Source organism: Quercus robur, chromosome 10, assembly GCF_932294415.1.
Source record: "Quercus robur chromosome 10, dhQueRobu3.1, whole genome shotgun sequence".
Taxonomy (NCBI): domain Eukaryota; kingdom Viridiplantae; phylum Streptophyta; class Magnoliopsida; order Fagales; family Fagaceae; genus Quercus; species Quercus robur.
Genome location: NC_065543.1, coordinates 34,745,516 through 34,759,581, shown reverse-complemented (window position 1 = coordinate 34,759,581; position 14,066 = coordinate 34,745,516). Strand labels below are relative to the sequence as shown.

Here is a 14,066-nt window from a genome sequence, read left to right as displayed (position 1 = left end):
AGATGAAGAGTGAGCTTGGGCAGTGAGGCAAAGGAGAGATTCTGACTTCTGAGTGAGTGGCCATGGGTTAGGGAGTGAGAGAGGGGAGACGGAGAGTGAGATAACGAGAGAGGCAGTAGGCAGAGAGTTCAGCCCGGTTCGGCACGAATCCACAAACAGAGGAAAAAAAAAAAAAAAAAAAAGCGATGTGGCACCAACGCGTGGTCAGCGGTGTTGACCACCACACGCCGTGTTGGTGCGCGTCGGTGCAGGTGCGGCGGCCCTAGAGCTGCACCCGTGCTTTCTGGCATATGATACACAAAACCAAGTGCAAAATTTTCCAACCATAATCCAAATTCATAGTCCCAACATGTTCATTTTGTCTATCAACCTCCCCCCCCCACAAAAAGAAAGCGACCTTGGGTCAAATTGTAGTGTTTAGATTGGGTTGAAACTGTCACTTTACATTAAAAAACCACAGTTTGGTTAATCCTTTTTGGATGCCAGACCAACCCAACCAAAACTAAGTTGCAGCTAACAACCCAGATAGACTGACAACTATCCCCATAGCCAGGCTCAAGGAGAAGCAACACTACACTTTGTACTCTGTATGGTGAAACCTTGCCTAAAAGCTAGACTAATTGCGTGGGAGGTGGGTGAGGGGTGGCACATAAATGTATGGTATGACAAGTGGTTGACCAGGGCACCGGAGAGTAAGCCAACTTGGTAGAGGTCACCATGGTGTGTGAACTGATTGATGAGGACTGGAAGTGGTCGAATGTGAAATTGATTAATGAGGTACTTGATGAAAGGAGTGTGGCCCTGATAAGGTACCATTATGCAACTTGGGCACGCGAGACCAACTTACCTAGAGTCCAAAACTCCTTGGGGGCATTCTTGGTAAAGATGGCATATGTTTTAGCACTGAAATTGGCTGGCTTTCAGACTGAGCAAGAATGCTCTACTGCTGCAACAGCAAGGACACTCTAGAGGAAGATATGGAAACTAAAAGTGAAGAGTAAAATCAAGCATTTTATAAGGAGAGCATGCAATGATGTTTTCCCTACAAGGATCAAGTTGTACAATCAACGAATACTTGGTGATCCAACGTGCTTGTATTGAAAAAGAAAAGGAGGGGAAAGCAATGACACGTATATTGTTGGAATGCCCTTTTGCCTGAGACGTCAGGTCTATGGTACAGGGGAAGATACAAAACTGTCTGGTTTCAGTGGAGGATTATCTACTGCTCACCAAGACAATGATGCGACAGCTCTAAAATGAGGAGGGTGAGTTATCGGCTGTAACAGCGTGGTTGCTATGAAATGCTTGAAACAGGTATATCTAAGAAGGAATCCCGACACCACCTAGGAAGCACAGGTGCGGCTAAATGGTAGCCACACCCGTGTCGGACGCGGCTGGGACGCGGGGTGCGGCCTGGACACAGCTGCACACGCATCCCACATGAATTTTTTTTTTTTAATAAAAAAAAGCCTGAAATGCACCTTTTCATTTTGTGGGGCAGAAGTTTCGGTTGGTGCTGGCACCATTGATTCATTGACATTTGCAAACTGGGGTTGAATCCTTGAACGCACGGAGAGAAAGAGGTTGAAAGTTTGAATATAGAGTGTGTTTAGAGATTTGAAAAGTGAAGAGTGAAAATGTGAAGTGGGAATTGGGAAGACGTGTGTACAGAGAAAAAGTTAATAAAATCTTGGAAAGCGTGAAAAACATAAATGATTGGCTAGCTTTTTTTAGTTCCAACGGCAGGATGGGTGGCTTTTTAAATTTTGAGTTTTGGGTTTCCAACCACAAGTTTCTAATTTTTTTAATAATTTTTTACTCCCCCATGTGACCATATTTATGTATCATTTACCATTTCTTATTTAATTTTTTTACTCCCCCATGTGACCATATTTATGTATCATTTACCATTTCTTATTTAATTTTTTACTCCCCCACGTGATATTACATTCATTAATTTATATCATTTGGCTTAAGAACAGCAATGAGTAATAACATTTTTTATTAATTAGTAACAATATATATATATAATATAAATATATATTTAATAATTAATTAATAAACATATCATGCCGCACCCACACCCGTGTCCTACTTTTTCAAAAATTGCAGTGTTGCTGCACCGCACTCACACTTGCACCCATATCCGTGCAGGTGCTTCCTAGGACACCACCAAAGCAAATTCTAGAGGCTGGAATGAATCGGCTGAAGGAGTTTCACCAAGCCAATGCTCGTGTGAAATTGAGTGCAAAATAGTGAACCCAAAAGAAGACTAAGCAGGTGAGTACAATTACAACGAACTGATAAATACGTGTTTGAGGTGGATTGTAGGCAGTATCATAAAGGGCATCTAAGTTGCGTACATTGAGATGGGTGTGCCTATCCAGTTACAAATGCTCATGGTATACATGCAATGCATTGGAAATGACTAAGGTTCAATCTTTATACTCAAAAAGAAAATTGATGCATGGCATGAGTGTACACTCAATGCAATCAAGAGCAAAAGAGCTTTATAAATGTATTATCCCAAGTAAAAGGACAAGAAATTAGAAACACTAGAACATCAGTAGACTATACAAAATTGTAGAATTTAGTAAATTGTATTAAAAAATAAATAAATAATAATAAAAAAAGATGTACGAAATCCTTACTTGTTTGAAGACTGCTCCATTAGATATTCAAAGTATCCTTCCCAGAACCTGTAAAAGAATTATAAATGCCACGAAAATTCCAAATTTAAATTAGTAAAAAACTCATTAGAACCCAAAACATTTTAAGGTTATTTAATGTGAAAGAAGGTTGAATTCCATTTTTAACCATGATCAATCCTGATAATTAAAATTCCTGACTATGGAAAATCAGAGGAAAACATTGGGTGGTGAAGAGAAGTGGACACTATCTCCTTTTCTCACACAAGTTCAACATCTCAATTCACAAAATAGTAAACAAGAGTACTTTAAGGAGTTAATTATAGACAAAGATTGACCCATAGCTTTTCCTACTTCCTAAGCATAATGAGTCTTCCCACCATAACATGAAAAATTCTCACCATGTCAAAGCACAAGAACTAATACAGTCCCAAAGATAGCACTTCATTACAAATTTAAGCTCCCTAAGACTCCAACCTGAATTGGCAAAGCTGAAGTTCTTATTCCTAAAAACTTTATGATTGCACTTCGATTCCTTATACTTCCAACATTCTAAAGTACCCGGACACCCTAAGCTCCAATTAATCATTTTTACTACTTTTATTTATTATGCCTTCTCTTTTTTATTTTTTTGGTCATTCCTTTTTATACCCCTTGCGTACTAGTGCTGAGCCCCTTTTTTTGATGAATCATATTACCTTTTTGAGTTTCGTTTTTAATAAATCATATTACTCACAGGAAAAAAAAAAAAAAAAAAAAACTAACACTTCCACCATCTAGAACAATCTGTGTCTAAAGAAACAATGATCTCTACTATCAACAGTGAACAAGTTAGGTTCAAGGCAGTAGCTAGCAAAAAACAAAGCACAATAGAAGTTTTATAAAGTTAAATTAAATAATAATTCAGCCACAGGAATTTAATAAGAAATAATATGTAACTAAAGCTTCAGAATATCAAACAACAAAGGAAGAGAAAAATGAACAGTTAAGGAGATAGTCAAAGTAGCTGCACCACAAAAACAAATATTCACAATCATATAATCAATACACAGTGCAAAAAGCCTTAACAGAAGGATTATTTGTTAACAACCATCTTTACCCATTAAATAAAGTGGGGGGTGCCAGCCCCGCACGGGGAGGGGGGGGGGGGGGGGGGGGAGGGAGGGGGAGTTGTTTTAGTCATTTTCGGATATGGGATCAATTTGAAATGATTCAGTTCTGGAAATCTTCTTTTCTTTTCCTATTAATTTGGTTGAAGAGAGGCTTTATGTTGTCTTTTAGACTGGAGGCACTGTGTTCCAAATTAAAAAAAATGCTTTAATCGCCCTTTTCTGTCAACCACATGCAACATTAATAAAAATAGAGTAGCTAAGATATTAGGCTGAGCGGAAGGGAGAGATAAGGGAATTACAGTGTTTATTCAGTTCCATTAATTATGACTTTTCTTTGGCAAGGTGTTGAGGAAACAGTAGGGGGTCGGGCTTTGATTGTTCATCAATGAATTTAAAGATTTTATCTTGGAACGTGCAAGGTTTAAATGGGAAGGATAAGAGATTTCAAATTTGAAATTTGTTGCATACATGGAGGGATGAGATGGTGGTCTGTTTGTAGGAACAAAACTGGAGTGGGTTACAAGAGGCATAGCTAGAAGTTAATGGGGTTGTCCTTATGTGGATTGGCTGTACTTGGGATCAGAAGGTGCTTCTGGTGGTATGTTGATTATGCGGAATTGTAGGCTAGTAGAAATACTGGAGGAAGCAGTGGGTCAGTATTCAGTATCTTGCAGATTTAAAAATGTAGGGGATCAATTTGAATGGGCTTTTATGGGTGTATTGGTCCTAATTCAGACAGGGAGCGATGTTTGGTGTGGGAGGAACTAGTGGACCTTAATTCTTGGTGGAACTTGCCTTGGTGTGTGGGAGAAGATTTCAATCTTGTTCAATTTCCATCAGAGAGGTTGGGGGCTGAAAGCTTTACTCAGGGTATGCATAATTTTTCTGATTTTATCTCTAATCATGGTTTGATGGATATTCCCTTGAAAGGTGGTCTTTATACTTGGTCTAATTCCTCCTCAGGATCTCGAACAGACCGCTTTATTTTTTCTCATCATTGGGAGGAATGTCCCTCATATCTCTCAAAGAAGGTTGTCTAGAGTTTTGTCTGATCATTTTCTGATAATGTTGGAGGGTGGGAGTCAACATAAGAGGCAGATTCCCTTTCGCTTTGAGAATATGTGGTTGCAGGCAGAAGGATTATGGAGAAAGTGAAATCATGGTGGGAGACATCAATTTCAGGGAATTCCTAGTTACAGTTTGGCCATGAAGCTTAAATCTTTGAAAATGGATTTGAAAAAATAGAATGAAACGGAGTTTGGGAATGTGTCAGTCAATAAGCAGAAGTTGTGGAGTGGGCTGAATGCTTTAGATAATTGAGCAGAATGACAACCATTATCAGTTGAGGAGAAGTTTGACAAGGAGAGTCTTCATGCTGAAATTGAAAAGATCACTTTGTTGGAAGAGATAAGTTGGAGATAAAAATCTAGGGTACTTTATTTGAGGGAGGGGGAAACTAATACGGAAATTTTCCAAAGCATGGCCAATTCTAATAGAAGAAATAATAGCATTGCGAATCTGATGGTTGATGGGGTGTTGTTGTCTGATCAGGATTTCATTGCTGAGTATATTACTAATTTCTATATGAATTATTTTTGGAGCAGCAGGTTCATAGACCTCACCCTGATGTATTGGAATTCCCCAGGTTAACCGGGGAAAAGGATGAGTGGTTGGAGAGACCTTTTGAGGAAGCATAAGTTCATGGTGTAATTAAGGAATTTAATGGGGATCAGGCTTCGAGATCAGACAGTTTTCCTATGGCATTTTTCCAGACTTCCTGGGATGTTCTCAAATTTGATCTTATGGCAGTTTTCCAATACTTTTTTTGATAAAGGTCAGTTCGAGAAAAGTCTGAATGCAACTTTCATTTCTCTTATTCCAAAAAAAGCTGAAGCTGTGGAAGGGATTTTCGTCCTATCAGTCTGATTGGAGGGGTCTATAAAATCATTGCTTAAGTTTTGGCACTTCGACTGAGGGTGGTACTTGGTGATATTATTTCAGCATCTCGGGATGCTTTTGTTTTGGGCAGGCAGATCTTGGATTTGGTACAGATTGCTAACGAATGCCTAGACAGTAGACTGAAGTCTAGATTGCCAGGGTGTTATGTAAACTGGATGTAGAGAAGGCATATGATCATATATATTGGGGCTTTCTTATTCATTTGTTAGAACATTATGGTTTTTCAGAAAAAAAGAGGCGGTGGATTTTTTTTTTTTTTTGTCTACAGTTCGTTTCTCTATCTGAATTAATGGGGCTCCTTGTAGTTTCTTTGAGAGTTTTAGGGGCCTGAGGTAAGGAGATCCTTTGTCACCATTGTCATTTGTTTTAGTCATGGATATACTAAGTAGAAGGCTGGATAGAGCTGTTAATGAGGGCTGTTTAACAGGCTTCACGGTGGGAAGAAATTTGATGGTGTCTCATCTCCTATTTGTGGATGATTCCCTGATTTTATATGATGCTGACCTTGATCAGCTGTTGTTAATTCGTATGGTGGTTCAAGACGTTGTTAGGTTTGAAAGTAAATTTAGGTAAGTCTGAATTGGTGCCTGTGGGAGTGATTCCAAACATAGAGATATTGGTTGATGCTCTAGGCTGCAAGCAGGGGACACTTCCATTTAAATATTTGACCATTCCTTTGGGTGCTAAATTTAAGGAGAAGACGATATGGAATCCAATTTTGGATAAAATGGAAAGGAGATTGGCTGGATGGAAAAGGTTATATTTATCCAAGGGAGGTAGAGTCACTTTAATTAAAAGGACTTTATCTAACTTGCCTACATATTTTCTCTCCTTATTTCCTATTCCTGTTGATGTGGCCAATCGAATGAAATAGCTTCAGAGAAATTTTTTATGGGGTGGCTTGGGAGATGAGCCCAAATTTCATTTGGTTAAATGGTCTACGGTTAGTGCCACTTTTCTGTCTGGGGTTTTGGCTATAAGGAACTTGAGATGTTTCAATGAAGTTTAGCTAGGGAAATGGCTGTGACAATTTGGTATTGAGAGAGAAGCGCTTTGGCACCGTGTAATAGCGACAATACATGGTTGTGAATGGGGAGGCTGGTGTACTAATTCAGTCACTGGCACTTATGGGGTGATTTTGTGGAAATCTATTAGACACGGTCGGCCTACTCTATTGCATTATGTTCAATATGACACAGGAGATGGGACTTGTGTGAGGTTTTGGCAGGACCGATGGTGTGGGGAGAGCCCTTTGGCTGTATGCTATCCTGAGTTATTCCAGATTTGCAGTGAGAAGGAGGTGTGTGTGGCAGTTCTTATGAGATTCAACGATGGGGTTCTTCATTGGGAAGTGCATTTTATGAGGGCAGTGCAGGATTGGGAGTTGGAGTCCTTGAAACTTCACGGATGCTATCTATGGGGAATTGGTGGTGGGGAATGGGGAGGATAGGATGTATTGAACGCCAGACAAGAAATAGGGATTTCAGGTTCATGGTTACTATTGTCTTTTGATTGGTCCTGGTGATCAGCCATTCCCTTGGAAAAGCATTTGGAAACCAAAAGTCCCTCCTAGAGTTGCTTTCTTTATATGAACAGCAGCTTTGGGAAAAAAATTGATGATTGATAATTTAAGGAAAAAGGTTTGGATTTTAGATTGGTATTATACGTGCCAATGTGATGGGGAATCAGTCGATCAATTTTTACTTCTAGATTGGTCTTATACGTGCCAATGTGATGGGGAATCAGTCGATCAATTTTTACTTCATTGCTCTATTGCCACTGATTTTTGGTTCATGGTAGTGGGTTTTGGAGTGTGTTGGGTTATGCCGAGGTCTGTTATTGAGTTGTTAGCGTGTTGGCAGGGTCGATTTGGTTGCCGTAGAAATGGTGACATATGGATGGTTGTGCCTCATTATTTGATGTGGTGTCTTTAGAGGGAAAGAAATAATGGAAGCTTTGAAGATACAATAAGAACTATCCTTAATCTTAAGTTATTCCTTTTTCCCTATTGGATTGGTTGTCAGCTAGATGGAGTCACTCTTTATTTTCTGTTGCTGACTTAATAGATTTATGTAATTTATGTGATTAATTGTATAATCCCTGTATACTTGGGTGACCCCTTTTTGGTATCAATAATACTTTATTACTTACCCCACCCCCACCCCCCCCCCCCCCCCCCAAAAAAAAAAAGATATTAGGCTGAACAGGAATTTCCACTACATTGGTTAATCAGTAACAGACTACATTCTCAGGCTTCAAACTTATTATATACTTCGATTATTTTTATATATTCGATCTGCATCATCAAAATTTCTTAATATTATGATTGGATGGCTACTATAAGTGGTCATTCATTCTCTAATTTGCTTGAGTTTCTGGGTGGTTGCAATTTTCGTTGATTTGCAGTGCTATTTGCACAATATTTCATCTCCATTTAATTTTTAAAATATTACATGGGGAAAAAAGTAAATTTGCACATCCAATTAAATTGCGCACTGTGTGGATAAGATTTGCAAATAGCATCGCTATTGTTAGTATGTCAAAGTCCTACTTGTGAACAGGCAAAAAAGGTGGGAAGTATGATGAATAAATTACTCTAAAAATACGGTCTGCGACACTTACCGTAACTCCTCCCAGATTGACAGAGATATAAGGTGGCGTTGGATATAATCTGAAACATTATTAGCATCTTTCTTATACATTTCCGCAGAGACTTCAAGGGCATCTCTAATGGTCATCACATCATTTCGAGATGTTGCACGACTGATTGCCGTTTTGAGCTGAATTAACATATTAATTAAATTTAGGAAAAAATTTTACCATCACAAACATTTAGATTCCATGTAAAGTGTATTAAGGAAACTAGAAGTAAAGGAAAACAAGCGAGAGAGAAAACTGGTGCAAAAGCATAATCTATATTTGGGGATGCATCTGGATAATTTACCTTTTCATAAGTTTTTTTTTATTAGTGTAATTTACCTTTTCAAAATTAAACAAATTATCAAAAATTAAATGAAAGAAAAAAAAACAGAGGAATTTGATTGCTTGTACTCTTAAACCTAGATATAATCATAATTGAGAGGATATAATAAAACTAATTGAAAAAATTAAATGATGAAACATCATCATAAAAGCATAAAGTAAAATCAATGCAATATGGAGCTTTCTAACTCTTAAAATTTATAACCAATGATGCTTGCTCGGGTACATACCAATTCTTTCACTGCAATAAACTGTTCCTCAGTCAGCTGACAATTCCACCCCTGAGAGCATAAATCCAGTGCATAGGTTAGCTTATGCCGCAAAATAGTAATAGTAGTGGCAGTGGTAATTGAAATAGCAATAGTAATAACAATGCATTTTAAAGCTACATACTGAATGTATATGCTCCCTAATACATTCAACAAACCCACTACCGCCAATTCCCTCTGCATCAGATTCAATCAAAGCTACAAAAAGCCAACAAATAGACATTGTCATGGGATGAAAGCAGATTGAATTAGTGAGTGATAGAAGTAAATTTTTTCCTAAAAATGTCAATGAGAGAGTAGAACTCTACTAGATGCATACCAAGAATTGTGCCATATTCAAAAGACGCAAGAGGATCTTCAGTTGCTCCCAATTTCAGAAGACGAAGCCACAAACCCTATTTAAAGAAAACCACAATACTTACAACAAGAAGTGTGAAGGACAATGAAAACAACAATAGCTAAAATTCCACCAAAATATATCATTTAACTTAAATAGAAAGGAATTAATATGCATTTTATGCCCATGTAGACGAACTAGACTAGCAGTATAAATACTTCACATTAGCAATGTAGTTTGTCACATTTCTTTCAGACCCATGTATTCAATTGGTTTCACTTAGATCACTTGTAACACATGGGCGCACACACATTCATACAGAAAAGCAAAGTAAAAATGGGGAAAAAAAAATTCAAAGGTTCTGCTTGTTTACCAGAAAAATTATTTGAAAGGGGGAGAGGGGAGGGACTCATGAAGCTGGATATCATCTCAAAAAAATCAGAGGAAGTTCATTTCCTTAAAACCTATCCATCTATTATATGGTTGTAGGGAGTAGGGACAGCAATTTGTATCCACCCCAGCAATTTGTAATCAAATACATAAATTACAAGAATCCATCAAATCATAGACCGAAAAAATAGAATGACTTCCTATGACAGACATCCAATTTGATAGAGTTTTAAAGAATAAAAGTTTTAAATCAGCTATAGTCCTTTCAGAATTTTCAAAACACTGGTTGTTTCTTTCCCGCCAAATGCACCACATCAAACAATGAGGGACAGCCATCCAAATAACAGCATTACGATGATGACCAAAATTTCCTTGCCAACATGCAAGGAGGTCAACCACAGTCTTTGGCATCGCCCAATAAACACCAAACAAGGTGAACACCATAGACCACAACTCATAAACAATAGGACAATGTAGTAAAAGATGGTCTACCGATTCTCCATTACCTTTGCACATATAACACCAATCTAGAATTAACACCTTCTTACGTAAATTATCAATAGTCAAGATAGTTCCTAAAGCTGCAGTCTAAACAAAAAACGCGACTTTGGAAGGAACCTTCTGCTTTCAAATACTTTTCTAAGGGAAGCACTGAGTACATACACCCAACAAAGCCTGATAATAACTGCTTACCTCAAAGCCCTTGCTCTTAGCAGGCGTCCAACACATCTTATTCTCACCAATAACACTCAAAGAGACTCCATATATAACATCCCAAAATACAGACAACGAATCCTAATTCCCTCATGAATTTCTCGCAAGAATTCCAAGTCCCAAAAAAGAACCCCCTTAGAAAACTGCATGAAATCAGCCACATAAGCCTCCTTATCTTTTGAATAAATCTGGAAAACACATACTCAAAGGATTATCCCCACACCAAACATCATGCCAAAATTTCACTCTAGTCCCATCTCTAATCTGAAACTGAATGTAGGAGAAAAAGTAGACCAACCACTAGTAATAGTTTTCCATAAACTCACCCCATAGGAGCTTGGAATAGAATTAGAGCACCAATCTCCCTCCTTAACTCTATATTTAACCCTTATAACCCTTCTTCATAATGCTTCTCTCTCATACCCAAATCTCCACAACCATTTTCCCAATAGCGCTTCATTAAAGTATCTCAAATTTCGAATTAATAGACCCCCCAGACTGGAGGAGAGCATACCTTGGACCAATTCACCAAGTGACGTTTAGAATCATCTCCCAGACCACCCCAAAGAAAATTTCGTTGAAGTTGTTCTATATAGTTTGCTATATCTACCAGAATTGGGAAAAGGGAGAGGAGATAAGTAGGTAAATTGGATAAAGTACTTTTTTATGAGAGTAAGTCTCCCCCCTTTGGATAGATACAATCTTTTCCATCCCGCTAACCTCCTTTCCACCTTCTCAATGATGGGATTCCAAACCGCTCTATCTTTCCATTTTGCACCCAATGGAAGGCCTAAATATTTCATAGGAAGTGAGCCCCGCTTATAACCCAACGCATCTACTAGCATCTCAACATTTGGAACCACTCCCATAGGAACTAGTTCAAACTTATCCAAATTAATTTTCAACCCCGATACAATCTCAAACCATGACAAAATCAGGCACAAAAACAAAATCTGGTTGATATCAGCATTGCACATAACCAATGTATCATCTACAAAGAGAAGATGAGTTACCTATAAGTGATTACCTATGGAGGGTTCCCACACTAAATCCAAAAAATCGACTTTCCATCACTGCTTTATCCATCATTTTGCTAACTGCCTCCATAACAACAATAAATAACAATGAAGACAAAGGGTCACCTTGTTGTAAGCCTCTATAATTCTCAAAAAAGCCACATGGAGCTCCATTAATCAAAATTGAGAATTTACCCGTGGAAATACAGTAATAAATCCATTTTCTCCATTTTTTGGGAAACCGAACAGCTCAAGTATATACATTAGGAAACCCCAATTCACATGATCATAAGCCTTCTCTACATCCAACTTGCACAACACCCCTAGAACTCCTAATCTCAACCTACTATCCAAACACTCATTTGCAATGGGAGATGAGTCTAGAATTTGCCTATTCTTAACGAAGGCATTTTGAGAATCCGAAATAACATCCTCAATCACCTATTTCAACCTATTAGCCAATACTTTAGCGATAATTTTGTAACCCCCCCCCCCCCCCCCCAATCAAACTAATAGGTCAAAAATCTTTCACCTCTATTGCATCTAACTTTTTGGGAATCAAGGAGATAAAAGGTTGCATTTAAACATTTCTTGAACTGACCTCTCTCAAAAAAAACCTGAAAAATCTTCATAAGTTCTGCTTTGATAACATCCCAGTAAGTTTGGAAAAATGCCATAGGGAAACCATATGGGCTAGGAGCTTTATCCCCCTCAAAATCTTTAACTACCCCAAAAACTTCTGCTTCATCAAAAGGCCTCACCAACCAGCTAGCCTTGTCATCAGAGATTTTAGGAAAATTCAACACATCTGGATGTGGGCGATAGACTCTATGTTCCGTAAATAAATTTTTATAAAACTGAATAATACAATCCTCTATACTTTTTTGATCAGAAGTTAGGACCCCATCAACCTTGAGATTAGTAATTGCATTGTTCCTTCTATGTGAGTTAGCCATCTGATGAAAGAACTTTGTGTTGTTGTCCCCCTCCTTCAAGTAGAGCATTCTTGATTTTTGCTTCCAACTAATCTCTTCTAAAAGGCTGATTTTTTTTAGATTCTGTTTGAAGCCTTGCCTTCTCTAACTTCTCCTCTTCTGATAAAACTATTGCTTCCTCTTTTGCATCCAAAGCGTTCAAATCACTCCAAAGTTGTATTTTTTTTACAGCCACATTTCCGAACTCCAATTCATTCCACTTCTTCAAGTCTGCCTTCAAGGCTTTTAATTTCATAGCCATTCTGTAGCTAGGTGTACCTTGGAATTGATAAGAATCCCACCAATCTTCCACCTTCCACCTGAAGCCACAAATTCTCAAAACGAAAAGGTCTTCGTCCCTTCTAAATTGCACCACCCTCTGTGTTTTTAAATTTTTACAAACATAATAAAATACGTATTAAAACTATATATATGCATAATAGTAAAACCTTAATCCCCATATCTTTTGAATTGCCGCTACCCCTGGTCTCTCTCTCTCTCTCTCAATTGAACATATTACATATATTCCAATGGACGGACCATCAAGGCGGTGGTGCACTGTTGGGATTTGATTGTGGCTAACTGGTGAGTTCTTGTGAGGATTCATGGCAGCATGTTGGCAATTGGCTATGATTGGTAGCGTGGGTGTGTATTTAGTGGTGTTTTGAAGTTGTTGCTTACTTGCTTTAAATGAAATTATAGTGAGTTTCAACAGCAGTTTTGGGTTATTTGTCCATATGGCTGGTGTACAAAAGAGGTGTTTGAACCCAATGGTGTTAAGTCTTTAGAGAACCATAAAACAAAGTTGGCCAACTTTCTCTAAATTCATCCAATTTGATGTAGGGATTGGTAATAGAGTCAAATTTTGGCATGATCTGCAGTGTGGTGATTGTACCCTTCAAGAAACCTTCCCGAAACTTTATCAGTTAGTTTGAGGGAGGCACTAATTTCCGGCCAACTCTACTCTACTACCCCTCCCCCTCAATCCAAACTAACCCTATAGCATTAGTCATAATAAGGAGTCTTCTATAGCAGAAGTCATGCATTTTCCTAACCAGATGCAGCATTGGGATTTTTTTTTTTTTGATAAGTAATAAGGTATATAGATAAAAAAGGAACACCCTAGTGCACAAGGAGTGAACAAGTGAAAAGAAATCAAATACAAAAATTGCAAGAGTCTAGGAAATCAATAAAAGAAGGGAATGATTTATTTTGCAAAGCAAACAACCAATCCCTTAAGGTTCTAAAAAAGAGAAGCTTGAGGTCCGGAATAGATCTCTCAATATCTTCAAAACATCTACTATTCCTCTCCCCCCAAAGACACCAAAATAAGCAATGAGGAATGATGTACCAAATATAACCATTCCAATGACAACCAAAGCTGCCTTGCCAACACTGTAACAGCCCCAAAACAGTATGCGGCATAACCCAAGTTACTCCAAAAAGACCCAAAACCATAGACCATAGATCCATAGCAAAAGGACAATGAAGGGTTTTAAGGTGCGTGAGTACTATTTCTCCCTTTCCTTGACTCTTGGCATTCTTTTTCAATGGAATCCTATGTGGTGTTCAAAGATTCCTCCTAGGGTAGCTATCTTTTCTTGGACTACAACCTTAGGAAAGATTTTGACCATTGCAACTTATGGAATAAAGGTGTTAATGTTG

At 38.1% G+C, this 14,066-nt stretch overlaps 1 protein-coding gene across 1 annotated transcript in view; it reads right to left on the bottom strand.

Annotated features, from left to right (window-relative positions):
* LOC126702279 (DENN domain and WD repeat-containing protein SCD1-like) overlaps positions 1 to 14,066 on the bottom strand; it is a 60,009-nt gene that overhangs the window by 17,460 nt on the left and 28,483 nt on the right. The window contains exons 15-19 of the mRNA XM_050400949.1: positions 9,290 to 9,365; positions 9,095 to 9,168; positions 8,932 to 8,982; positions 8,342 to 8,499; positions 2,652 to 2,699 (exon numbers count right to left, since the gene is read on the bottom strand). Coding sequence (XP_050256906.1) covers positions 2,652 to 2,699; positions 8,342 to 8,499; positions 8,932 to 8,982; positions 9,095 to 9,168; positions 9,290 to 9,365 — 407 coding nt within the window. The remainder of the gene's footprint in view (positions 1 to 2,651; positions 2,700 to 8,341; positions 8,500 to 8,931; positions 8,983 to 9,094; positions 9,169 to 9,289; positions 9,366 to 14,066) is intronic.